Below are 14,626 nucleotides of genomic sequence, written 5' to 3' on the forward strand. Positions count from 1 at the left end.
CAAACTTGAACTGGATTGTATATCCAGCATATAGCTATATTCACGAATACCAAAATAAACTAGAAAAAAATCCTAAAACATCAAAAAAAAAATCCTGAACATCAAAAAGCCTGAATAGTTCAAAACCATCTTGATCAAAAAGAACAAAGTAGGAGGCATTACACTACCTACTTTTAAATTATGCCACAAAGCTGTAGTAATCAAAACAGCCTAGTTTTGACATCTGGACAGATACACAGAACAATTGAACATAATAGAGAGCTGAGAAGTAACCCACACATCTAAAGTCAACTGATTTTTGACAAATGTGCTAAGAAAATACCCTGAAGAAAAGACAGTCTTTTCAACCATGGTGCTGGGAAAATTAGATATCCATATGCAGTAAAATGAAACTGCATATTTCCAATCCCTTACCAGTTACAAAACTCAACTCAAAATGGAATAAGACTAAAATCTAAAACATGAAACTATTAGAAGAACACATAGTAGAAACACTTCAGAATGCTAAAACAGCAAGCTTGTTTTTGTTTTTGTTTTACAGTACCCCCTAAAGCATAGAAACAGAAGCAAACATAGACAATAGGATTATATCAAATTAAAAAAAATAGCTTCTATTCAGGAAAGGAAATACATCAAGTAAATAAATAACCTATAGAATAAGGGAAAAAACTTGCAAATTACTACACATCTTAAAAGGAGCTAATGTAAGGAACTCCATGTAACAACTCAATAATACAGCACTATACAAAACTCAACAAAGCAAACACCCACTTTTAAAATGGATAATAGATCTAAACAGAAGTTTCACAAAAGATGTACAAATGGTCAACAGTTATATAAAACAATAGCTCAATACCACAAATCATGAGGGAAATGAAAACCAGAACCACAATGAGATATCATCTCACTCCAAAAAGAATGGCTAGAATCAAAAGACAAAAGCTAACAAGTGTTGGTGAGGAGGTGGAAAAAAGGGAACTCTTGTATACTGTTGATTGGAATGTAAATTAGTACAGTAATCATGAATGACAATACGTAGGTTCCTCAAAAACTTAAAAGTAGAATTACTGTGGGATCGAACAACCCTGCTATGACATATCTGAAGGAAATGAAATCAGAATGTTGAAGAGGTATCTGCACTCAAATGTTAACTTAAACCGTATTGCTACAATACCTAAGAAATTGAAACAACCTAAGTGTGCATTAACTGAAGAATGAATAAAGAAAATGTGGTACATCTAAACAATGGAATATTATTCAACCATGAAAAACAATGAAATCCCATCATTTGCAACAACATAGATAGAACAAGAGATAATTATGCTAAGTGAAATAAGCCAAGCATAGGAAGACAAATACTGTACAATCTCCCTCATAAGTGAAATACTTTTAAAAGCTGGCCTCATAGCAGTTGAGAGCAGAATGGTGGTTACCAGAGGACAGAAGGAATATGGATGGGGAATGATTAATAAATGAATACCAAGTTATAGCTAGGAGTAGGAAGTTCCAATGTGCTATTGCACAGCAAGGTAACTATAAAATAAACATATGCATATGTTTACTCTGATTACAAAGTGTATATATATATATATATATATATGTGTGTGTGTGTGTGTGTGTGTGTGTATGCATGTGTATAAATGTATATATTACATCACAATGCCTTGTAAATGTATACAATTTCTACATTTTAATGTATCAGGTAAGAAATTAATTTAAAAACAGAAACAACATCCAAATGGAAAGAATAAAAATATACAAAACTTTATCAAATCAACTATTAAAATGAACTCAGACTCAGGTACAAGATGTAGCAATAGAGCAATAAGAGGAATATACTATGTTTAATTATGGTGAATATAATACTGTACAGATTTTTATTGTACTGAAATTATTTATATATTTAAGACTTTATCTGATGGAGCCAGCCTCAAGTTGGCATTAGGGAGATAAAGTAAGCAACTATAAGTAATCAATACAAGACACTGAGTAAGGATTAAGAGGACCATCTACCCAAGTAAAGAACCACAGAGATATACCAGCAGGAATGCTAGCCTCAGGCTTCACCTTATTTCCTACTCAGGATGCTCAGTGAAATGACAGCCTTGGTCTGAGACCAACTGACCCAGCTCAGCATAGGGAGAAGCCCCAACTCTAGTAATAATCAATGAAAAGACTTTACCTGACTTCTCAGGAAATTCCACCTCTCCAGAAAAAAGCGTGGGCTGATAAAGCCCCGCCCCTATTAAGCAAGCAGGGTCAAGTGGGTGGGGCCGGAAGTAGACAACAGTCATTTCCGGTTCAGTGTGCTGTGGAGTCCAGGATAAAGCCTTCAAAGAAAGGAATACAAGGAACCAGCGGTTTCAAGGTGAATATATGGGCACTCTTCCCCCCAAACAGAGGCAGCCCCACAGAGACCCACCCTGCCCCTTGTCAATCCTGGGCGGCCCAAGAAGTCACATCTGTTAGGATTATCACCCCAATATATTCTTTTAGTATTTCGTGGGATGGGAAGCTCTGGTTGGAAGCAGGCTGCCTCGTCAGTAGAGGAAGGAGTCAAAGTATTGCTCAGAATTAAAGTTAATATCCTAAGTAACAAACTCTCCCAGAACAGGGTTGCACTCTGCCCCTGCCTTGAGGGTTCCTAGAGCAGTACTCGCAAGGAAACTAACAGAGGCAGTTGTTATTGAAACCAAGATAGAATCTCCCTAATGAGGCTGTACACATTTTCTCATTTTTCATCTTCTAGGGTAACCTCTTCATCAATCCAACTGTTTGCACTAAGGCCTGCTGTCTGTATCAAGAGTCATTATGCCTCGAGGTCAGAAGAGTAAGCTCGGAGCCCAAGCAAAACGCCGCAAGGCCCGCAAGGCCCGTAGTGAGAACCAGGGTCTAGGGTCTACTCAGGCCACTGAAACACAGGGAGAAGAGTCCACACCCTCTTCCTATACTTTCTTTGATAATAGACCTCAAAATATTTCAGATGCTGGCATATCTGGAACTCCTGTGTTGCCTCAGGGAACCCCATCCACCACCAATATCACTAAGGCAGATGATTCAAACATGGATTCAGATGAAGATGTCCAAAGCCAAGATGAGGGAAGTTCAGATTCCTGTCAGGTTAGTGAAGGCTGGCGCAAAGACCCCTTAAATAAGAAAGTGGTTTTACGGGTGCAGTTCCTAATAGACAAATATCAAAAGAAAGAGCTGATTACAAAGGCAGACATGTTGAAGTATGTTATCAAAAAGTACAAGTATCACTTCAATGAGATCCTCAGGAGAGCCTCTGAGCACATGGAGCTGGCCTTTGGTGTTGACTTGAAGGAAGTTGATCCTATCAGGCACTACTATGCTCTTGTTAGCAAACTAGACTACACCCTTGATGGAACAATGGGTGATGAAGAGAACATGCCAAAAATGGGTCTCCTAATGATTGTACTGGGTGTGATCTTCATGAAAGGCAACTGTGCCTCTGAAGAGGAGATCTGGAAGGTGCTGAATATGATGGGTGTATATGCTGATAGGAAGCACTTCATCTATGGGGAACCCAGGAAGGTCATCACTGAAGATTTGGTGCAGCTAAAGTATCTGGAGTCCCAGCAGGTCCCCAACAGTGACCCTCCATGTTATGAATTCATGTGGGGACCAAGAGCCCATGCTGAAACCAGCAAGATGAAAATCCTAGAGTTTTTGGCCAGAATCCATGATACTACCCCCAATGCCTTCCCATCCTGGTGTGAAGAAGCTTTGAAAGATGAGGAAGAGAGAGCTCAAGCCAGAGTTGCAGCAAGGGCTCGAAATACTGCTATGGCCAATTCACATTCCAGGGCCAGGGAAAGGGCCAGCAGCTTCTCCCATGCTAAATGAAATCTGAGCCTTGTTCTTCACTTTTTCCTTGAAAAGGTGTGTAAATCTCCTAATAGTAGATGGCTAGTCAGGGGCTGGAGGGAATAAGTGAGTATCATATTTACTTTCTTGTTGTATACTGGTAACTTGGAATTTTACTGTTCTTTCCTTTTATTCTAGGTTATATTTCAAGTATTGAAATTTGAGGAAGATTGTTATCTTTGTGGATATGAAGAACAATGAGCATTCTTAGTGGATGGCCATGGTGGGTCTGAAGGGAACACAGTGTATGTGTTTGTGTTCCCATTCTATATGCCTAATTTAGAGTATTGTGCTGTATTTCAAATTTTTCCTTAATAAGTTTCATTAACTTTAGAATATAAAATTATTAATGACTTTATTTACATATTTATTATTTAATAGTTTTAAGATTAGGAGTTTTATTATTTTGTACAACAATTGGTAAATCTGTCATAGTTAGTGAACCAGAACAAGAAAACCTGGCAGTGGAATAGGCATTTCTTTGACAATTTAAAAGAATTTACCAGTAAAACTTGAGGGATCAAGAAATAAAGGGAGAGAAAAGTAAAAGGTATTCAATCTTTATTCCATTTCAGTTTGTTTTCTAAAGATAAAAGACACATAGATTTTTTAACTTATTAAAATATAGAAAAAAAATGTTTATAAACTAGACTTCATGTTCACTGGCTCATTTATTTCCAATTACTAATTGAGTATTTGCTTTTTGGAAGTGATTTTGTTAGAGACAGGGAAAGTAGGACACAAAACTTTACAGTCAAATAACAGTAATTCTATAAGGAAAATGGAGAAGTACCTTCTAATACCAAAAGATAAGCAACAAGAAAGAAGTAGGAAGGGATTTGGGAAAAGTGAGGGGGAATGTCTGGTTACAAATAATAAAGTAAGTATATCCTGAGGAAAGGCCCTTTGAGGCTTTGGGAAACTACAATCCTTCAGTGTGATATACAGTTAGCCTTCTGTATCCATGAATCAATCAACCACAGACCAAAAACATTTAGGAAAAAAAATGCATGTGTACTGAACATGCACAGATTTTTTCTTCTTTATTCCCTAATGATACTGTATAAGAACTGTTTCATATCATTTACTTTATATTAGGTATAAGTGATGGTGAGATGATTTAAAGTATACAGGAAGGTTACCTAGGTATATGAAATACTATGCTATTTTATATATGGGACATGAGCATCCATGGATTTTGGTATCCTGGAATGAGTCCTCTCAAGGGTACCATGGGATAATGGAACTTTTAAGTTGGACATTGACTAGATTAAGCTGTGAGACTGATGAGCCAAGATCAAACACTCATGATGTGTGTCAGCACAGAAGGACAAAACCGTGGACTGTAAACCTGTTCTTAAGAGCTAACTTGGAATCAAAAATAAACCACAAAGAAACTTTCTCCTAGGGTAAAAATGAATAGTGTCCTGGGATATCTCATTCACATTTAGTTGCACATACAATGCAAGCCATTTGTTTCATGCACAGAAAATTTCTAAATAAGAGTGAAACATGCTTGAAGTAAAATGCCTAGAAGCTACTGTCTTGGTTCTGTTTGTCCTGAACTGAGACAGATCTCAATGCTTTAAAAAGACATTTTAGGTAAGTTATCATGCATGCAATTTAGAAAAATTTCATATGTGATGATTATGAAATGAATGAAAATTGGAGTGTGGTTTGGATGGAAAGATATCTGGGTGGGAAGTTGTTGGTTCTTGACACAAATTTTAGAAGTTCAAGTTGCAAACAACTGAAGAAGACCCCCCCACATTGTAAATGAACTAAATTACCCTCAAACAAGGAAAGTTTTATTTGGACTTACTTGCTCTGGAACATTATGGACTAATTTGGTGTCCTACAAAGCTACATGTTCTCTTGAATTAATAATAAATAAATTTCCCCAGAGGGGAAGGTGGTATCATGCTAACTACCATTCAGTAAAGATACAATAGTTTCCAGTCTCTCTGCTAAGTGCTTTATATCCATAACATATATCCCAACAGTCTTGCAAGATAGAGTTTATAAAACATAATTTACAGAACTTATCATGTTCTTAAGTTCACATGGCTGATAAGAGATATTGCTTGGAATAGACGTCTGATCTAACCTGGCTAGAATTTTTCTAGAGTCCATGTTTTCCACTTCTCCTAACTTCAGTCAGACCTTTTGGCTCTTAATTAACTATTATTTTCACTACTCTAAAAATATTACAGACTATTAAAATGACAGTACTCTCTAGCCAAAGTACCAAAAGCAGGCCTAAAGAAAGAAGGTAAATATAAGAATAAGGCTAAGGTAGGGATTATTTTGGACTTCATTTTCTGAGGATCTTCCTGTGCCTAGCCCCAGGTTTCCTTAAGCGTAGACTTTTCCCAGGTGCTGGCACATGAATCTTATACCAGCACATTCTCATAGTGAGTAAACCTTTCCCTTGTGCATTCTTCAGTGTGCTTTCATGTCCAAACTGGAACCATATCTGCTGATAAGAACCTTATCTTCACTGCCTTCCCTGAATGGTTCACCCTTTCACCCTTGCTTCCTATAAAACTGGTGGCTCAGAATCACCTGCCCACCCCTGGACTTAGAGCATTCCAACTTTCTGTAGATGTCCCATCCCACATCTCTATAACAGGTTCAAAATCTATTCCAAATGAGTTGGTGATTAGCATGTGATTTCTGATTTTGCATGGAAAATACTTGCTCTTGGGATGTAGTTGAATACTCAATCTAAATATTGCCAGTAGGTTTTTAAATGGATATGTTGTTTGATCCTCACACCTGAACAAATACACACATGGGTGAGCTTATGTAGATAATCAAAAATTTAGCCTCCCTTATTAGTTGAAGATGAGGAAAGGCCATGAAAATGACTATATAACCAAATCTACTGTGGTTGAATTCCTCAAAACACCCTAGAATTCTTTCAAGAGGGGAAAAGGTATTTCTTAGCAGACATACTATTATTTATCAGCAAAGAAAAATAAGAGGCATCAAAAGGATGGTGAATTATTAGTTGCTCCAGAGGAGAATCCTGGTTTTGCCTTGTGCCTAATGGCACTTGTAAAAATGTATCCCGCATGTTCAGTCATGTTGAGGTATGTAGGGTTCAAAAGATTTTAAGATTTTCACCAGGCACAAAAGAAAGGAGCACATTCTCAATCTATTGAGACCCTAGAATTTATTCAAAGGTCAATACAAGAAAGGTGCTAGAGTGTCTTCACTTGAAGTTGAGCTTTTCCCTGCTGAGATTGTATAGGTTCCTTTTGAAAATTTGATTTGAGTCTGTATTACAAAGCACCAGTCACCTAGTAGGCTCTCAAAAACCAATGGAGAATTTCAACCCAAATTTGGCCTTCTTAGAAATTCTACCAGGGATAGAGAAGACTATTATGAATTCTAATAATTTCTCCTTTATCTAGTACCTCAGTCAAGTTTAAGATTAGAATTTGTAAGATTATGACATTAACAAATAGGAACATAGGAGTCTCATCCTCTTGAGACTAAATGCAGTGAGGTCAGTGTAAAAAGGTCCAACTGAGCAAAAGGTGAACCCCCCCTGCTGAGATTTCACTGAGTCTTTTTAAAAATTAATTGTAATATTGTAATTGTTATATTTGTTCCTTATTTTGTCCTGAATATTTTTACATGTGTATAGGTTTCTTATTTTCTCTCATTCCCCTTATTATATAACATAAAATGCATTTACTTCATATATAAGTTTTGTTAATTTACATCTCAGTATATAAATAACAGGATAATGAAGAGAAGAGTGATCATAACTCATGAACTTTGCATCCTCCTCTGGTGTATCTTGCATGCAAGATAGTTGTTTCTTATCAGGAGAAAGTATGACTTCCTTATTGACTTTATAATTTAAATACATTTTAAGGAGATATAGATTCTACATTGCCAAGGGGTGGACTGTGATGTTAAATTTTATTTGTCAACTTGGCTAGGCTATAGTGCCCAATTGTTTTGAAACACCACTCAAGATGTTACAAAGCTCTTTATTAAAAACAATTCTCAGATAAATCATTAGAATTTGAATAAAGCAAATTACCTTCCATAACATGGGAAGGATGTATCCAATCATATCCAATCATGAGTCTCAAGAGCAAAGACAACTATCCCGAAGAAGCTGTTCTGCCTCAAGATTGTAATACAGAAATCCTGCCTGCTGAGCTCTTTGTCTACTGGCTTGCAGTGTCAGCTTTTATATATATATATATATATATCTTTGTGTGTGTTGTAGATGGACATAGTACCTTTATTTTATTTATTTATCTTTATGTGGTGCTGAGGATCAAACCCAGGGCCTCACACCTGTAAGGCAAGGGCTCTACCACTGAGCTACAGCCCCAGCCCAACAGTGTCAACTCTTGAATTTTCAACCTGCTGGCTCATCTTGCAGATTTCAATCTTGTTGATCTCTACAATTGTTACCAGCCATTTCATTAATCTCTCAATCTCAGGATTCTCTGGAGAACTCTGGCTAGTTAATCTTGTATCCAGGACCATTGCTTTACTCGTTTTCTTAACTAATCATTTGGGGTTGATTATTTTTGATTTTCTGACAGTGAAGTGTGACATTTTATTTCCTTTCTTGTTTTATTATAATTGTTTGGGTATCCAATAAAATATTCAAAACCAGTGCTGATAATGGGATATCAAGGAAAAGCTTTTAGTATTTTATAATTTTGTATTTTGTTGTGAACTTTGTAGGTACTTTACTACAGAATGAAGTTTTTAATTTTTTTTAAAGTTTCATAAAGGTTTTTAAAAATAAATAATGAAAGCTGAAAAAAATGAAAATTAGAGGCAAGAGTAAAAGGGAGATCAATAGAGTAGAGGTAGAGAATCAATGGGGAGGAAGGAAGGGAGTGAAAAAGAACAGAAATAAAATAGACCCAAATAGCTATATGAATGTATGAATATATCATGATTTCCACTTCATAATGATGATACATCTATGAAAAATATTTTTATAAATAAATAGAAGATCAGAAAAGTAGAGGAAAAGGAACAGAGGGAGGGAGGAGATGAGGGGGAAAAAGTACTGGGGAATGTATTAGAGCAAATAGTGCTATATGCACATAGGAATATATCACAATGAACCCCACTATTATGTATAATTAAAAATGCAGTCATAAAAACAGTAAAAAAAGAATGCAATACTTTATTTGAAAGCACCTGTCATGTAAGAGGCTGGCAAGAATTTGGATAACTGCAAGACAAACGTTGTCTCCTCAGAAAATTCCACCAAGCAATGAAGATATTTTCATAACAAACTCTATTATTTGCCCTTTTATCAAGCACCTAGTATGTAACAGTTTATGGAAGTTCAAGTGCTCATTCACATAGTATCTTGTTCTCCTTCCTGGGCTAATGGGGATACTACCGTATTCAATCTACCTGTCATTAGTAACAGCCCTTGTCAATGAAATGGGAACCCTTGAGATGAGGAATCACATGCGTAAGCAGTCAATATCACTGGATCAGTCAGTGAAGATTCCTACCTACCCACACAAGATTTTTAAATAAATTTTAGTTTATTGAAATATGTGGAGGAAACAAAGTGTGTCCCCCAGCTTCCACCCAGCACACTAAACAATGTGAAAAAAAGTAAGCATCCATTAAAAAATCAACAAAGAAAAACTGTGTGTGTGTGTGTGTGTGTTTGTTTGTGTGTATGTGTGAGTGGAGACTTGTAATGGAAGTGACATATTATTCCCTCTGGAACAATCTCAGGCCCCTCCCCATTCTCCTTCGTAGAACATGTAGCACAGGCAGAGTCATTTGGCTTACATATACCTACATGAAGCATTAACTGAAGTATCAATAATATATTAAAGTATCAATTATGTATATTATGGTAAATTAGCCTACAGTATAGTGGATAAGATGGTAATGGAACAAATAGAATCCCCTTATCCTCTTAGTACATGAAGATTGCAAGAAATGTTGCACTAACACTTACTCTGATACTATGGCAATACTAAAAAGGTTCATACAAAAAGAATGGTATGGAAAATGGACCAAGAATTTTAGTCTGATTTTAATATAAGTTTATGCCTGGCTCTAGCTTGATCACAAACTGTTCATGAATCTCTTTTGCAGTCTGTGTAGTTCAGTAGATAATCAGGTGCCTACTCTGCAAATGAGGTATAGGAAAAAGAAGAACCAAGAATGACCTATGCATATTTGTCTTGAAATAGTGCATGTACAATGATGGCATTTATTGAGCAGAGGAAGACTAGTTGTTGGTGATAGAGGTGAGAGTTCTCATTTGGCCATGTTAAGTTATTAATACATACTAAGCATACAAGAAAGTATTAAGTAGGATGTTTTTTAAGATTATGACACAGGTGAGAAAGTTTATTCTAGAAAGAATAATTTAGGATTCATTGGAGTGTGAATGGGGTTTCATAGAGGTAGATAGGTTTCCTTGGAAGAATAACATGTAGAGAAAAGGAAAAGAGAATTGGGACAAACTTGGACACTCCCCAGCATTAATATATGCAGCAGGGAGAAGGTGAAAAAACAGATGACATGAAAACCAGCTGAGATAGTATGAAATCTCCCGTGAAAATGTTCCAGTCATATTTATTAGCTATTTGAAAAATTAAGATAGTAGATCACTGTGGCAAAGAAAAATATTTTTATGCTTTCGTTCTTTAAAAGTATATTCCACATAAGAATTTATGAGTATGAAAAATGAACTTTTATTATTTTAAGTCATTCATTTCCAGGTTTTCTTTGTTGCATCAGCTTTCATTTACTATCTGATTAATGCATAACTACTATTTCTGTGTTTAAATATATTTAAATATTTAATTATGAAGATAATACATATATCCTTATTATGAAAAATTCAAGCACAGATAAATTACAATGTCTCTCCTTTTTTTCAAAATTCAGATACCTCTTCAGAAATGACCACAATTAACAATCTGCTATGTGTCATTTTTAAAGATGATCTGAGGCTTTTTTCATATATAGAAGTGCTAAAAATTTATTAATTTTTTAACACACATGGGTAACCATGCACATCCCATTCTGCTTCTTGACTTTGTCAGTTAGTAAAATGAATGCAGAATATTTCCATGACAGCATAGAGATCCACCTACTCTCTGGCACTCTAAGTATGTTTGTATAATAATTCATTTAATATTTTCCTCCTAATGGAACTTCAAGCTATTTACCACTTGTTGCTATTAATAAAATTGAAATCAACAACTTTGGACATGAAATCCTGGGGAAAAGTGTATATGTTTTCTAATAAGTCACAGCAAAACAAAAATTGGGTTAAAGTCAAAGAGTATAAAGACTGAAAATATTTAAAAACACTGCTGAAGTTCCATTTCAAAAATGTTATAGCAATTCTTAGTTTCCTAAAGTAATATTTGTGAATGACTTGCATTGTTATAGATATATATTTTACCATTCTTTACATTCTTGTTAAACTTTGGGGTGAGAGATACTGTCTTGTCTTAAACACATGGAGCTGGTCTTTGGCCCTTGAATTGAAGGATGTTCCCATGTCTTCTGGCTGCTTGTGTCAGCAAGTTATAACTCTACAAGAGAAGTATGAGTGCTGGTAATGCGCTACCCAAGAGTAATATTTTTTTGATGATTCTGCTATGCATGGTCTTCATGATGAGCATGGTCTTCATGATGAGCATGGTCTTCATGATGAGCAATCACCTTCCTGAATAGGAAGTATATGAATTTTTGATTATCAATATGATGCAGATTCAAAGGATGTACTTCATCTATGGGAATCAAGGAAGCTCCCCAGAGATATGGTGCAGGAAATGTATCTGGAGTACAAGCAAGTGCCCAAAATTGATCCTCCATACTACGAATTCTTGTGGGTCCCAGAACCCATGCTGAAATAAACAAAATCAGAGTCCTAAAAGTTTTGACCAAGATCAATGGTACTACCACTGGCTCCTTCCCAAATCTGTATCAAGAGGTTTTGAGAGACCAGGAAGAAAGCAGGACTGAATTTGGCACTATCACCATGGATAATACATGTTCCAGAGCTATGATCAACTACTTCTCCCACCTGTAATAAATCTGAACTAATTTCTTTACTTTGTTATTGAAGATAGTTGTCCACATTCTAAGTAGTGGAGTATTGGACTGGAAAGAACACAAGATCTATTATTTTGCCTTCCTGCTTTATGTAGTATCTTGTAAATATTTGTCTTTTTTTCTTTCTTTCTCTTTCAAGCATTTCTTAATTCATTCTTTTACTCATTGGTTCATAATTTTTTTATTTGTAGTTAATTTCTAATGTTTTTCCTTTTAATAGGAATTTAAATAGATTCATAATATAATTATATGAATCACCACTTTAATTATGTATCTGTCACAGTGTATCAGGTTTAAGAGTACAAACTATGCTATTTTTAAAAATCAAATTTGGAAATTTTCCATCATATTTTATCATGCAGAATAGGATAACACAGTATCAAGTAGGTGTTTCTCTGTAAATACAAAAGAAATCAGAAGTAAAGATTAAGGACTGAGAAAATAGATGTAAATAAAATGAAATATTACACACTAAATAGGACAGATAACTTGCCTCTTCTGTTTCACAGGTCCACATACAGAGAGTGTATCCAGCTGGTGTGCCTAATAAAGTATCCTACACCCTGGGAGCCTGTAGCTGGAACTGTAGCTGGACCTCATTTAGATAAGACTTGGATTTTTAGCAGATATTGTAATGGAGTCAGACTTTTGGGGATATTGGAGGAAGGTGAATACATTTTGCATAAGGTAAAGCGAGGAAACTTTGGGGAACATAAAGTAGACTGGCTAATAATCTCATGGGACTCCCATCAGATCTACCTTAGTGTTCATGTCTTTGTATGCTCTAAGTGTGGTTAGTCCTGTGACTTGCTTTTAACAAATATATTATGGGGGATGTGATAAGATATCACCTACATGATTACATTATTATGTTAAAGAGATGATTAAAAACAAAATTCTCTAACTCAAAAATTCCTCTCTATAAAATATGACAAATAACAAATTCAGTCTCAGTAAGGAGAAGGTTGTCCTTAAAAAATGAATTATTTCTGGTATGGAAAGGGACTTTTAAAATAAGGGGAAGGGGACTACACTGTAATACAACATAGTGGCTATAGGATTGACAAGTATCTCAAGACTTACCAAAAAATATCTTCTTTAAAATTTTTATTATATTTTACTGGACACATAGTAATTATAAATATTTAGAAGATACAGTACAGCATTCCAATGATCAGGTCAGGGTAACCTCAGATATACGTCATTTTTTCATGTTGGGAACATGCAAAACCATATAAGCTACATGGAAATATTCAATTAATTGTTTCTAACTATAGTAATCTTACAGTGCTATAAAACATTATTTAAATAGAGGAGTAAACAAAAGCTAGAAAGATCCAGCTGTGTGAGGAAGTGGGGTGAAAGTATAATGTGGTTTGACAGGAGATCACACAATATTTCTCAAGAGGTGTTTGATGCTGGCTCGGATGATATTGAGACAAAGTTCAGGAACCTGGAGAAAGAAGAAAAGCTTAACAAGTTTGGTAACAAACATTTTGTTTTAACTGATCAACAAGGCCAAGTGGTTCAGTTAATCATGTACAAGACAAAAGAAAGAGAACATTGAGGGTGTGTCTAGCATTGTCAATATAAACAAGGAAGTTATCCATAAGTCTTATGTAAGTAAGGTTGGCAAGGATGTTTCACTGCAGTAAGCCTTTTTCTGGAACATAAAGAAGGTAGGGGGATTTTTAAATCTTCACTGGTTTTATAAGATTATAGGACTTAGGTAAAGTTCAAATTATCATAAAGGAACAAAAAAGTTTTATTATCAAATAATCATTAACCTGGAATATGATGTACACTACAGGAAATTTGCTAAAGAGATAGCTAAAACAGAAATAAATTCCTTTTATTTATATATCCAGCAAACAACCTATTACATGCTGATCCTTAAGATAAAAGATAATTAGTCTTTAAGTAAAAGGATTTGATGGCACCATTTGTCACACATAATTATTCCTAAATTCACCTAGTAATTGGGGTGGCTAATTGCTTCATCCAAAGGGAAAACATTCCTGGGTTATAAAACTGGCAATTGGTTTATTCAGCTTTTAAAAGAGAAAGGTTTTACATTTACAAGTTTTCTAAAGTAAATACCCTAAGGAAAAAAATTGGTGGGGGAAAAATCTCACTCCTCTTTTCTTTTCTTTTTTTTCTACATACTAAATAATTATACAATTCTCTAATTTCTCTACATTTTTCTATAAATGATTTTAGAAATTGGCAGGAGCCACAAAACCCTTCAGGAATTAATTGCCATAAATAGTAGCTCCTGTGTAAGAAAACACAAATAAGAATATAGACATGTGTGATTAAGGAAACAGAGAGAGGCTGGGGTTGCAGCCCGGTGGTAGAGCTCTTGGGTTCTATCCTCAGCACCACATAAAAATAAATAAAAGTATATGTCCATCTAGAACTAAAAATATTTTTTAAAAGAAAATAAAACAGAGAAAAATTAGATCATACATAAGGACAAAAGACATTGCAGATAATGATACTCAAGTAACAAGTCAGAATACATGTACAGTTGTGGCTAAAAGGGTTAACGGAACAATGCATTTAATTCATTTAAATTCTAGATCATGGTCAACTGTTTCTCTAAAATGTAACTTCTGCTCTTTTCATTTAGAGCTGAACA

At 35.2% G+C, this 14,626-nt stretch overlaps 1 protein-coding gene across 1 annotated transcript; it reads left to right on the forward strand.

Annotated features, from left to right (window-relative positions):
* Window positions 1-2,811: 2,811 nt before the first annotated feature.
* Window positions 2,812-3,867, forward strand: LOC107144356 (melanoma-associated antigen B18-like). The gene has a single exon (XM_015488173.1). It carries the CDS (start codon window positions 2,812-2,814, stop codon window positions 3,865-3,867), a length of 1,056 nt encoding a protein of 351 aa, XP_015343659.1.
* Window positions 3,868-14,626: the final 10,759 nt, after the last annotated feature.

Source organism: Marmota marmota, unplaced genomic scaffold, assembly GCF_001458135.2.
Source record: "Marmota marmota marmota unplaced genomic scaffold, marMar, whole genome shotgun sequence".
In the NCBI taxonomy this organism is placed as follows: Eukaryota; Metazoa; Chordata; class Mammalia; order Rodentia; family Sciuridae; genus Marmota; species Marmota marmota.

What these genes read in the sequence shown, in the direction of transcription:
- LOC107144356 (XM_015488173.1), top strand. Translation starts at nt 2,812, where the DNA reads ATGCCTCGAGGTCAGAAGAGTAAGCTCGGAGCCCAAGCAAAACGCCGC.